We start from the raw sequence: 13,521 nt of genomic DNA on the forward strand, positions 1-13,521 counted from the left end.
TATTCTCGCTCTGTTGATGCAAGATTATTTTATGAAATATAAGGAAATATTTTACTATAAGCAGTGTTATCTAAAATCTGATTACGGTCTCAAGCAAATCTCCCGTGTCAAATTTTTATCTTATGACACAGTGTATACACAATCTCGGTATCAACCATCGCGGAATATTACAAAAAGTTAAACATAAACAACTTTTTCCATTTATGGAACATCTCGCATAGGACTTTCGCAAAGAAATTTAACCATTTATGACGTTCCATAAATTGATTTTGTGATAAAGTTCTCTCGCGAAGCGATTAGTAAAGTGCCATCACACACGCAACGATAACTTTTCTTTCAGCACTGAAAGAGTTAATATTTAACTGTATCTGGCTAATAAATTATATCTTGTCACAGTTATTTTAGATCGACTAATATCCATCGTAAATTCTCGAAATAGCCCAATCGCTCTTAACTTTAAAACAATGTGATAAACTTATATTATGTAATCTACAGAAACTTGAAACATTAAAAACTCCTTAACAATATACAAAAAAGGTCAAAACAATAAGTAGTGAAAAAAAAGAATATAGCGTGAAATTTTATTGATAATAAGACCACTTACCACTAATTTTAATACACATCACATTTGTTGTCTTGTGAAGTAATGTGATCGTTAGGAATATATACAAAAAGCCATTACAGGGAATTCCTTGATACACGGCGATACATCAAAAAATGTGTAGAATCCGTTTAAGGTACGTATGAAGAAATCTTAATTCTCTAAATGCGTGTGGTGTTTTTCCAAAGATGACAAGTGTACAATTAAAATTATGTTTAACCAATGTACAGTTTGGTTCAATTAAGTAAATCATGTACAATCATTTAATTATACTTAAGCCGATTGTTAACTATAATTAATTCTTTTTTGTGTCGCTGTTTCACATCTTACAAGTCTCAAATTTTATCTTTAAAACGAGATATATGTTAATTACAAGTAGTAGTAATAATGTCACCAAAAAAAAACGACGATTTCTTAAAAACAAAGGCATGAAAAATTGGCTTCTTGAATGCATTTAATCGTAGACAAAAATTGAAAACAAAGAGGACAAAATTCCTTCTCCCAGATATTTTTCTTTCACAATAAAAGTTCCTCCTTTTCTTGTTTCACGTTTTCTTTAATCAGCTTTCTGCTTATTACTTTCTGGTGATTTGTCGCCATTCATTGGTGATCGAGAACGGCTACGGCTTTTGCTATGTTTGCTGCCTGATCGAGATCTCGATCTGTCACCTCTTGATCTTTCGCGACTAGATCTATCTCTGGAAGAAGAGCTAGATTAAAAAAATGACAACAGATTTGCTTTTCTTGCGCTAATTATATCAATTGAACTCACTTCGAGGGAGACTTGGCTTTGGATTTGGACTGCGACCTGGACTTTGACCTCTCAGCCTTGGACCTAGAACGAGATCTGGATTTGGACTTTGACTTAGATTTCGACTTTGAGCGGTCTCTTGATCTGCAAAATTATAGTTCAAATGAAGAGGATGCAGGGGAATATAATTAAAAGTATAAAAAACTGTTTTTCTCTTTCGTATAAATATGAAAAATGCCGTAAGAGGTTTCTTAAAAAAAAATCAGCCCAAACACAATGCCAAAGAATGAAAGTGAAATACATGTGAAACGTAGGAGATATTTACACAACATTTGATTATTGATAATTGCGCAAGAAACAAAGCAAATAAATTTTACATCACAAAATTAGAAGTGATATAACACAAATATAGAAGAACAAATACTCACTTGGATTTAGATCGGGTTCGGCTACGTTCGGGAGATTTGGATTTGGACTTTGATTTAGATTTAGTATGTGCCCTTGATTTGGAACGGCTGCTGCGGCGGCTACGACTGCGAGAACTGCGACGACTCCTGATACAATTAAAATATATATCATTGCAATATGTTTAAAATATACTATACACAAAATTGATCTAGTTACTTCAATAATTGTCATCATATTAGTTGCAATTGTTTTAAGTCATTCTAGATGAATGTTCTTGCATTATACGCGAAAACTGAACATATCTAACATATGATTAGACATTAAAAAGTGTAAAATAATTTGAAAATTTAAGCATGAAGTATGCAGTAAATTTCGAAGTAATCAAAATTAGAAACTAGTATGCTAGTAGTATGTATAGTAGTATGCTACAGGTATGGTTAGTATTAAAGTAAAAAATGATGGAGACATTGCCGCCCCCCGACAGTACCTTGATCGGGATCGAGAACGACGATAATACCTTGAGCGGGAGCGGGATCGGCGACGAGATCGAGATCGTGACCGTGATCTTGATCTCGAACTTGAGGATCTTGAGCGACGACCACGTCTTTTATCTTCGATAAGTCTGATTCTACGTCCATTTAGTTCTGTATCGTCCAATTTATCGATGGCGTTCTTCAAGTCAGAATACGTTGCAAACTCTACAACCCTGTAACATTAAATTATGCCATTAATTAAACTACATCAATATAATGAAATAATTGTAAATGAAAATGTAACTTACCCTTCATTTCTGCGCTGTTTGTGTGCATCTGCATATGTCACTTCGCCAGCTTGTCTCATATAATCCTTCAAATCCTGAGCATCACACAAGAAGATGAATTAGTATATTACAATGATAAAAAAATGTGTCTTACATTAAATTATAATGAGATACGGTTAATATTCACGTATGAATAAGACTAAGTTTTGTGTTCCTATACTAAAGATTACGCGTAAGTTAAAATGTGTCCTGTGCACTTTTGTCCACTATATTTCTCCTATCACGTATTAAATATAGCAATCCTCCTTGTCCTGAAGTATATACCAAAAACTCTATCCTTATTGAAAAAAACCATGTTATATCTCCTGTCTGTCCATAATCTTCAGTGTGGAGAATATATGTTGAAAGCATGTGCTCGAATTTAGTATCTGCGGTTGATGCAACCTTTCTTTTTATGCAATTCAATCTTTAAAACAAGTATAGTCATTTGTTTTATAGAAAACCTCCACCCTGCAGAAAAATAATACATACAGTGAAAGGCATCTTTCAATAATTAACGAAAATACTATTTTTTTTACTCAAACGAATATATCATCGAATATATAATTTCTGCAGAGCAGCTCACAATAAAACTCCACTAAAATCATGCTGCATACAAAGAAGTTTCTAAAAAGTCAATTTTTCTATCATCTATTTAAATCGGAAAGAAATCGTAAACCGTAGGGTTCGACCAAAAACTATATGGATCGTTGAAAAGATGGAACTGCATAAGGCAGAGAGAAGACAGTTGCCTGTGAAATCAAACAGTGAACGATGAAAGACGAATATGGTTCAGAATATGTTGAAAAAATATTCGGTTTCTTTTAGAATGTCTCCCACATTGCAAAACCTGTATTTCAAAGATGACAAAAATAAATGTAATTCGAGTATACGGAATGAGGAACATATACTTTTATATTTTCTATCACACCATAACTGGAAAATGGAATTCGAAAAATCCAAAGAAATTGGACCGATGCTGAAAGTAAGAACATTTTCCAATTATTTTCCTTTAAAAATAACCAACGTAGAAGAGAAATCATTTATTTGCTATGATATTCATCGAGAATCTCCCTTTTGGAAACTGTACATTCCTCTTGATGTAATATTCTTTTCCTATTATGTCTTCTATGATTTAATGATGTGAGTGGATGGTTCTTATCTGTTCTTCATGATTCATCGTCCATAACGAGGAAAAAATCTCTATTTGGTATCCACTGTATACGTTCATGGTTGAGACTGTTTCTTGTATTTGTGGGAACCAGGTACGGCTTAATGTCGTGGACTCTCTCTTTCTCTCTCTTGTTAGGTGCGTGCGTGTAGGTAACTCTTGTCTTTCAATCTTGATGTTTCTTCGGAATCATGCATGATAGGTCAGTTTTTCAAAACAAATTCTTATCCGATGCGTTAAAAAATCCTAAATATTGTTCTTGTATCCTGTGTGCACAGTAAAGCGTAACAATAGGAATCATGTCAATACATCAAATTGTTTTCCTTTAATGGATAATCTGCAACGACGCTTGATGACTGAAATGTCTCCTTTGTATGTTTTATACACAAACCCAAAAGAGAGAAGGAAACTGAATTTTACGAAAAGAAATAAATTGCCTTGCATAAAGAAAAGTTGTTCTTTTTGTTCTCATTCAAAAGACACGTAAAAAGCGTCCGTTTCATGAAAAACGTAAACGCTGAATTATTAAAAAATCATGATTTATAATGACCAACGAATATATACACAAAGTACAGAAAAATAAACCAACTACTACATATATCGTTATTAAACGAATGGATGCCTAATTTCGAGCACACTTAATATATATATATATATATATAATATATGTCATATATATATATAAATATATATATATATGATATATATCTAATATATATCATAGAGGTAATTTGTTAAGCTGATTCCCTATTTCCGGTATTGGTTTTTTTATTGCGTGTGCACGGCTCCAAGCTCGCTGAACATTCTCAGTAGAGATCTATATTGATATAGAGGATGTGTATATATATATACACACATATAAAACACCTGAACTATGGTGCACAGTTAATAGATATATAATATATATCTTAAAAAGATATCAATAAATAAGAGAACAAGTTACAAAAGTGTGTAAGTGTATATAAGATATATAATAGATATAATGTATATATCTAAAGAGTACACTCGGTTAAGGTGACGCATTTACCTTGGGCCCAGGCACCACCTTGCTTACGGACAGAGAGAAAGGCCAGACACAACGGCGCTTGGTTGGGTCGAACGGATCTGTGTGGCGTAGTCGCGGATGGTTCGGGTTTCGGCCCGTGTATGCCCTCATGGGTGGCCGCTGCCTGACTTACTAGATGGCTAGGTTGGTGACGTACCAGTAGCAGTAACAGTCGTGGTGTAGTAACAAATGTGATAGTGATAGTAGTAGTAGTAGTAGTAGTAGTAGTAGTAGTGATAGTAGTAATAGTAATAAGTAGTAGTAGTAGTAGTAGTAGTAGTAGTAGTAGTAGTAGTAGTAGTAGTAGTAGTAGTAGTAGTAGTAGTAGTAGTAGATAGTGGTGGTGGTAGTAGTAGTAACAGTAGTGGTAAAGTTACATTGTGGGTTGTTCATTATGAAGAGTAATATAAAGGGTCAATAATAAAGTTGAGTAATAAGATGTCAAGAGTATAAATGTAATGCAGAAGGATCAAAGAGTGGTGATGATGATGACGAAATATTTCATAAAGGATATAATAGAAAGAGAATATATGGTAACAATGGTAATGATGGGAGGGAAGTATGGAAATATATTGAGAGAGTAAAATAGTGGTGATTGTTGTTGTAACACATCCAGGCAAAGATACAGGTCAGAGTCATTGATGATCGTAGAAGGCAGACGACGTTTTTCTCTCCCAGCGATCACGATGAGAAGATCGCAGATACGTAAGAACCTATCTCATCACTGGGTTTCACCACGTATCACTGCGCAAGTAGTAGAAGGTGGTAGGTAGTAGGTGTACCCAGTGCCACACGGCTATCTCTCTCACCCGGGACACCTCAGAAACCAACCTGGTGCCACTTGACCTTAAGGCGGGCCCATCGCGTGCATCGTCATCTTTATCATCGCACATCATCAGTCTATTGGCCCTACCGGTCGCCCCTCCTCGGCGAAGAGGACATGGCTCTTCGGAAAGAACATCAATTTTATTGTTTTTCTCAACTGTTGGCCGAACGTAAATGAAATAATAAATTGAAAAAGGAACGTCGAAGAATTGATTGAGCGAGAGAAATTCATAGATAAGTATACTTTTTTTCATCAAAAGACAACCAATCATCCGAAAAGTACGATTAGAGGATATATATGTTTATATATATATATGCAATGTATATTGATCAAGTAAGACTTGGTCCACATGCACACAAAGGATCTCTATTTCTGTCTCTTTTTTTTAATTCGTTGGCATGGATATTTAGAGTTTTGTGTACACAGATGTATACGTATATACATCTCTTTTTTAAAGATCAGAGATTTCTAGAAATGGAGTGCGTCCTGGTATTTCCCACATAGTTCGCATTTCCCATTGTTTTCCCAAGATTGCCCTTCCGATTGGTCTATCTCGTGTCTTCCTCTCCACTGTTCATTTGCTCGACGTCTTCAAAACGTACACACCTCTTCTTCCAAATAGTACGCACAAAGTAGCACGATCCGATTTCTCAGTGTCATTTTTACGTTTACTCAGGAATCAATGTGCAACACACGTTATACGTGATATTCAAGTGATTCACATGCCCGTTCTTTTTAATATCATGGGGGTCGTGTATTTTCCATATTCATCCCTCTATGTTTCTGCACCTTTCGTCTGGTACTTTCTCTTTTTCCGTACATTTTCACTTCTGCTCACCACCGAGCGAAAGTAATTAGGATAAAAAATTTTGTTTCGAAAATATGCCATAGACTTACTTGATCAAAATGTACATCTTTTTTTGTAAACTCGGATTAGAGTTTCAGATATGCATAAACGAACTTAAAAATGACGAAAGAAAAATCGAATAAAAACATTAATGCTAAAAATGCCGCGCGTGTAAGTTTGGTTCAACTCGGGGAAAACACGAAATGCGGAACGATCCAACGACGCTAGCGAGAAAATATATAGGGATCGGTTACCCGCGCACATTTTCGATAGAATATTCGCATATCGTAATCATTCTGGAAACCTCGAGTAGCAATCAAACTCACGAAAAAGCTATCGGACGTATTGTAAGTGCGAAGCCAAGGGTACAGATATTACTTACCTGCCAGCTAACGCGACTCGAGAGATTCTCCACAGTGAGCCGGTATTCGGTGCGTGTTGGTGGTCCGTATCTACAAAGGGAAAAGTACGGATATTATCTACTTTGTATTATTTCAATAGAAGCAGGTTTGTCTTGGACCTGACTTTATACGTAACAATAGCGAAACTCTAAGAATGGAAACGTAAAACTTGATTTGTAATATTCAATATTGTAATTATTTAGAAGAATAAATTATAAGATGTATCGTTAGAGCGTAACATTGGATGTATGTACCTGGGCAATGATTGCTTGTAGCTAGATGCAGTCCTCGTGTTTCTGTTCACACTATCTCTGCAAAAAGGGATGTCATGTGAACAGAAATAACGGATTGTTGGTTAAACCTTCAGCAAATAACTACAGATCTGCACTCATTGCTCAGGCACACAATCAATCACCTGTTCCAATCGAATCAAATCTACTCAAAATGCAGCAATAGCGTACCTGTCGTGCCGCATATCGTCTCGGCTGTAACAAACACAATACCACACATCTATTAGTCGCCAATTACATCGATCCACCTCTCTCATCTACCAGTAATAAACATAATGTCTGGGAGGGTATTCACTAGGCATTATAATATACTATTGTGTTAGATTTCTCAGCTAGTGAGAGTTTTTTTAAGACTTCCATTAATTCGACGTACTCGGGAGAGCAGTCAAATCCAAGACAACCAATTCAAACTAATTAGAATTCGCCGGTGCCTAGACGAACTTTCATCGTATGCAAATTGGCAAGCTTTACAACATTCACTCGTTCTCTTTCGTTCTCTTTCACACTCTCTTTCATACTCTTTCTCTCTCTCTCTCTCTCTCTTTCTATTTTAGAGCTTATCATATCCAAGGTTACGTTCTTCCCTGTACGGGCGATATGTAAAATCATTTTTTATTACATACAATTGAATTGAATATACATTCAAAGAGAACATTTTCTTTTACGTTATTCAAATATAAAAAAAAAGTATTGAAGTTAACTCGAAAAAATTTATTCAAGATTTTGCATATCTTAATTTAATTGCCTGCAGGGGAGGAGGGGATAATGATCGCTCTGATAAAATAAAAAAAAGGATAGCGTGTCTTACGCAGATCGCCTCGAGTCCCCATAACCACCACGGGAGTCACCATAGCGCCACTGGTCACTACCCCTAGGTGTCCCCCTGGCCCTCTCTACAGTAATTCTGTAACAAGACACATTGGATATGCTTACTTGTCTCTCCAGGAGCGTGAGCGTCCGTAGCCACGGTCGCCTCGCCTCCCTGAAACACCCCGTGCTATCTCCACCGCCACTCTGAAACACACCCAACAAAACCCCGCCTAAGTCCTCGACTAATTCTTACTCTAAAGCTGCTTCCTTCCCTCCATCCTTCTTTCCATTTTCTTTTCCATTCCTCAGCCTGCTCTCGAAATCCGTTCAAATATCATCCGCCTCGTTCTTTATCTACAAAGTCCAGCCATTGAGGCGCTGTCCCCTCATCATCGTATTTGTCTCTTCATCCCCTCTCTAATTTTTCTAGTTGCTGTCCACTTATAATTCGCAACTTATTCATTAATCTAAGTTATACATTCGTATAAAATTGCTCAAGGCTTTCTCATAATTAACTGGGATCACTTTGTATTCATTCTTTTCTTTTACACCTCTCTTAGCTCCGTTCTTTTACCGCTTCGAGGAATTAGACAAAAAAATTGTTCATGATCACCAGAGAATTATGAAAACGCATTACGGAAGATACATATTTGTATTTTTCTCTCATTTTGTTTGTTAAACAATTTTTGTCAAAGAAGCAATATACATTATGTAAAATTCTGAGGCATTCGTTATAAAGTATATCAATATAGTCTCTTTAACACATATATCGGGGAATTGATGGAAGTAGTTCAAAATGGCGGCAAGTCATATCGGCTATTTAAGTAAGATGCACTTTTATTGCAGAACAAACCCAATCAATAATTTGGAGGACAGACGCCGTTTTGTTAAACTTAAAGATAATAACCAAAAAAAAATTTTTTATATATGTTGCAATTATACAGAAGCAACAGCAGATTATTATGTTAATAAGATAGAATTCAAAATACTTTAAAAAACATTAAAAATATCTAAAAATTTGAACATAAACAAAAGTAAAATAAGACTTTAAAAGCGCAATTATTTACGATTTTCAATTTGCAAATGCTTTATTCCCAAAAATAATATCGACTTTTTTTACATACAAAGATATTTAATATTCAACTCTTTTCCCTTATAGCCAAGAATTCTACTATGCCTCTAATCGCAAATAACTAGGAAACTTCTAGAACGAAACTATTATCCAATAATACATAAAAGGTTATTAAAGTAAAATAAATATCAATGCTATTGCTTCTCATGTATAATCCTACCTATTTTACATAACATTAACAAACTTATTTTCATCTCCAAATCTTTCAAAAAAAAAAAATGCTTAAATGATATATGTCCATTAAATCAAAGTTTTTAATATTATAATCAAACAGGTTAATGTTACATTTTTAATATATGTTTAGAATATAATAATAAGTAAATGGCAGAGATTATCAGTAATTTAAAAAATTGTAATATAAAAAAGAAATGAACTCTTGTAATTTCCAATAATCATAATATTTTGCAAACTGTGCAATTGAAAATTACAAGTTTTAATACATAGATGTGAATGTATAAAACAAAACTTAATAGTGAACAAACTAATCATGCAAAACATGCTACCTACACCATTCTTCATACTTTTAATATATTTTTATGTATAAAATATGTATAACAAATATGTAATATATATTACCTTTCTCCTAGAAGCTCCTTTCCATTGAGCTCATAGACTGCATCATCTGCATCCCTATAGTCGTCAAACTCCTGTAAACAAAATAGATTTATTACAAATCACAATAAAGGGGAAACTTGTCAGTTCCAATTTTTACATGCAGTATTATATTGTATTATTCATGTTATTCAATACACCTTATTAATTCATAAAGTACAGCTAGTGTGTAACACACATATATGAACCTGCGGTTATTAATATTCAGAAATATTCCACCAGTGCATACTAACAAAGTGGAGTAATAATCTATACAGGGAGAAGATTCAATTAATAATTTAATAATTTAAATAATTTTGATTTAGTAATGAAAAATTTTTAAGGAATTGTTTAATTTTGTAATTTTACGGCCTTTAATTTTATAATTGATATTTTGTCACAAAAGTAAATAGCAATTAAATATTTGATATAAGTAACACGATTCCCCTTTGATAATACGTAACTTACAAACATTTTGTAGATTAATCGATGAAAACCAGCACACAGTTCCATTAAGCAGCCACAGTACCAATGTGTTCAGGGCTCAAGGTAGGTCAGATCAACTCACGAGTTCAAGTTATTTTTCAAGTAAAACACTTTACCCTCTACACATGTTGGTCACAAATGAAATAATAAAATAATTCACAATTTTTCTATGAAGCAACAAAAAAGTGTAGAAACGGTTTCTACACTTTCTATTACTAAATAACAAGACCAAATTGAGTAGAGTAAAGTGTTGGGTATGTGTATAAAATTTGATTTAGGTACTTACAACAAAGCCGTAACCGTTCTTGATGAGGACATCACGGAATCGACCGTAGCCTCTGAAAAATCTCTCAAGGTCTCTTTCCCTGGTGCCGTATGGAAGCCCACCGACATAGACCCTTGTCCCTACCATACTGTAAAAAAAACAATTGAACCACATTAGACTTACCACAAAGGCAAATCCATTCTTCATAGCGACCTCCTTGATTCTACCATATTTCCGGAAGAACTTCTCAAGGTCGCGCTCTCTCACCCGGTATGTTAATCCGCCAACGAATACTCGGGTGCTCATTCTTAAAGGAAAATATAAAAACACCATACATAACAGGCTACTTTAAGAACCTGCCATTTAGTCACATGACAACATAAGAACTGTTACGTTAATTTCCAATATTCTGGCTGAGAATGGCAATGCAACTTAATAAAATTGACATTGGTGACTTTACTTTATACTTCTGTCGAAACTTTAAAAATTTATGTCAAAGAAAGCTTTACCAGTTAAATTTGTGCCTATTAAATTGACGGCAATAGGTCACAAGTGCAATATAGAGGTGCTATTGTAATACAAAACTATGAAATTTGCTTCCAAACCTAACATTCCATGTAGTCGATAAATATAGTACTTCAGCATACATTCTTTTATAACAATCACACAGGGTCGTTTTTAATTACAGAAATAAAAGTTATATTTCTTAACAAAACACGTAAAACTTCACACGTATATTAAGTTAATATACAAATAAAAATTCATTAATAAATAAAGCAAAAATTATACTTCAATACTCATGTTTATATATAACTTGAGTATAAATATAATTCACATTGGGTTACATGCTATAAATTATATACAAATATGTAACAAATATATGATTTGAAGCCATATGATTTATTGCATGTTAAAAAAAAATTCTGAGAAGCATTAATATCTATAGTTGCATAATCTAATGAATTTAACAACACTAAGTGATATATAACAATCTAAAAATGACAACTTACTGAATATTAAGTTTATTATTTATGTTCAAGCAAAAAAAAAGACTGAATATTTACAACTATATTAAGCACATCTCATGCACTTGTGGATAACATAAAACATTCTTTGTCTATGTATAACTAAATAAAAAGTGTTTTAATAATTTGCTCATTGAGATAAAATATGATTTAATATTACTACGGTATTCATCTTCATGCTTACTCAGCCAAAAAGTTTACACAAATATTAAGGAAGTATGAACATAAGCCGTGTTCGGTATTTACAGTTAATTATTCTGAATAGGAGAAACAACGCAAAGCGGAAAATTTTACTATACGTACCGAACTCGTCTGATGTTGTAAACAAACAATTAGGTATGGCAAATATGTAAAACAATTTTCGATTTATGAAACTTAATTTTCAATATGCTGCATAAACATTTACCATCTGAGCACTGACTTTTAAGCTACGATATAAGCTTATAGAGTATACTCATTCGTGGTGTTAAAAAGATAGTTTTCTACTTTTATTGCGAGATTTTGACTGTACTTTACGACAACGTATCAATACATATATACACGGGTCGAATTATTTTCCCTCCTTCGTCTACCACAACTTCTTTCTAAGATTAAAAGAGCTCTACAATCTTTTTCCTTTTGTCCAAATTTTAACTTGCTTTTTGATTCATGTTTAAATAAATAAAGTAAATGTGACTTAATATAAAAAGTGTAATATATATTTCAAACTCCAGCGACAAACCATGTTTTTAGTGGGCACTCGTTTCATAAAATGGCGGTCGTGTGATTGCTTATCGTCCTCCTTTTCTGCTACGTAATTTACACGATTATATGCGGATAAAAATGTGATAACTGTATTTATAAAAACATGTTACGATTATATAAAATAATTATATCTATTGCGAAACATTATTTTTTTAGTTGTGGAAACCTCTCGAAAATTATCAGTATGATGTGCGAATTAACGATAACGATAACGCTAAGATGGAATTTATGGAACAATATACATAATATCTAGACTATATATATAATAGCTATCTAAGGAAAACGATTAATTGCGACGTGCGCATATCCATTGTAATTAATTCTAGAAGGTCTTGTGAGCGAGCATCCATATGACGTAGCATTCGGAGTGCTTCTGCCACGTCATTAACATACAATTCAAAAATAAACAAATAATACAATAAATGAATTTTTTTAATTATGAGAAATGCAATTGGAAAATTTGTATTATCGATGAATTATCGTTAAACCATCATGATGTGATATGTCGAGGGTACTTATCATGAAACGCGGCCGTTCCATCCGTAAAATAAAATATTTGAAAACAAATCACTTTTTAAATGCATATTTAGTATCATAAGGAAATATATGTTTACAAATTTACCTGAATATACGTAAAAATAAGTTGGTTTGTTTGCCGAAATCTGCTTTCACGATACGGCACCACTCAAATTACTACAAGTAATGATCGGCGTCTGAAGTAAAATGTCTCGCTGCAATAACGGAAACAGAACGGGGCTCACATAGTGGGAAACAAAGTCGCTGGCTTGCCAAGCCTCGATAGCAGACGCCTAGTAGCAGAAATGCAGCATATTTTTAAATAAGTTTTACGAATTCTAAGCAATAATATAAGATTATTATCTATCAATAAGATAATAATTTTACTTTTAATATATAACATAAAATTATATTTCATAATATGTTTTACTATAATTCACTATCCCCACCTTAACAAAAAATTTATTTATAGATAGGTTACGCATTTACTACGTTTAAAACAATAAAGTTTATATTTGTTCATTGTATTCCATTTTTACTTAATGTCGTAATATATGTATAACTGATAATAATTTTTATCAGACTGGCGGACCGATATAAATGCATCTTAAATACAATTTGTATTCGGGGTAGCATACGCAGCAATGTAGAGCGCGATATTCAAACGACCATATTAGATGACAACAATGTCTAAATATATAATGTTATTTTTGAAGTAAGTTTTGTATATTTTAGTACAGAATACTATGAAAAAAATACTTATTTTCTCTGATATACTTCAAATATTATAAAATCAAATACAAATGAAATTTT

General features: G+C 33.4%; 1 protein-coding gene and 1 long non-coding RNA gene across 22 annotated transcripts; one reads left to right on the top strand and one right to left on the bottom strand.

Moving 5' to 3' along the window:
* Positions 1–567: 567 nt before the first annotated feature.
* Positions 568–12,976, bottom strand: LOC126917879 (serine-arginine protein 55). Of its 20 annotated transcripts, none has more exons than XM_050725274.1 (12): positions 12,815–12,976; positions 10,445–10,571; positions 9,658–9,728; positions 7,948–8,043; positions 7,311–7,334; positions 7,104–7,160; positions 6,831–6,900; positions 2,542–2,615; positions 2,278–2,466; positions 1,781–1,906; positions 1,374–1,436; positions 568–1,311 (listed from the first exon to the last, which is right to left on the bottom strand). In XM_050725274.1, the coding sequence occupies exons 2-12, from the start codon at positions 10,568–10,570 to the stop codon at positions 1,158–1,160; spliced, it is 1,050 nt and encodes a 349-aa protein (XP_050581231.1). In that variant the 5' UTR covers position 10,571; positions 12,815–12,976; the 3' UTR covers positions 568–1,157. The 20 variants fall into 20 exon arrangements, with proteins under 20 accessions (XP_050581231.1, XP_050581223.1, XP_050581221.1 ...); XM_050725266.1 differs by having other exon boundaries at positions 568–1,299; positions 1,374–1,496; XM_050725264.1 differs by having other exon boundaries at positions 1,374–1,496.
* Positions 4,755–5,697, top strand: LOC126917880 (uncharacterized). 2 transcript variants are annotated; one of them, XR_007711109.1, is made up of 2 exons: positions 4,755–5,030; positions 5,062–5,697. It is a non-coding gene; the product is annotated as an uncharacterized LOC126917880 (long non-coding RNA). The 2 variants fall into 2 exon arrangements; XR_007711110.1 differs by having other exon boundaries at positions 5,065–5,697.
* Positions 12,977–13,521: the final 545 nt, after the last annotated feature.

This window comes from Bombus affinis, chromosome 6 (genome assembly GCF_024516045.1).
Source record: "Bombus affinis isolate iyBomAffi1 chromosome 6, iyBomAffi1.2, whole genome shotgun sequence".
Lineage (NCBI taxonomy): Eukaryota > Metazoa > Arthropoda > Insecta > Hymenoptera > Apidae > Bombus > Bombus affinis.

Coding starts and splice junctions, on each gene's coding strand:
- LOC126917879 (XM_050725256.1), bottom strand. CDS start 10,570: ATGGTAGGGACAAGGGTCTATGTCGGTGGGCTTCCATACGGCACCAGG. Junction 7,161..7,310: donor GACGATATGCGGCACGACAG/GTACGCTATTGC, acceptor CCCTTTTTGCAG/AGATAGTGTGAACAGAAACA. Junction 1,497..1,780: donor CGAACCCGATCTAAATCCAA/GTGAGTATTTGT, acceptor ATAATTTTGCAG/ATCAAGAGACCGCTCAAAGT.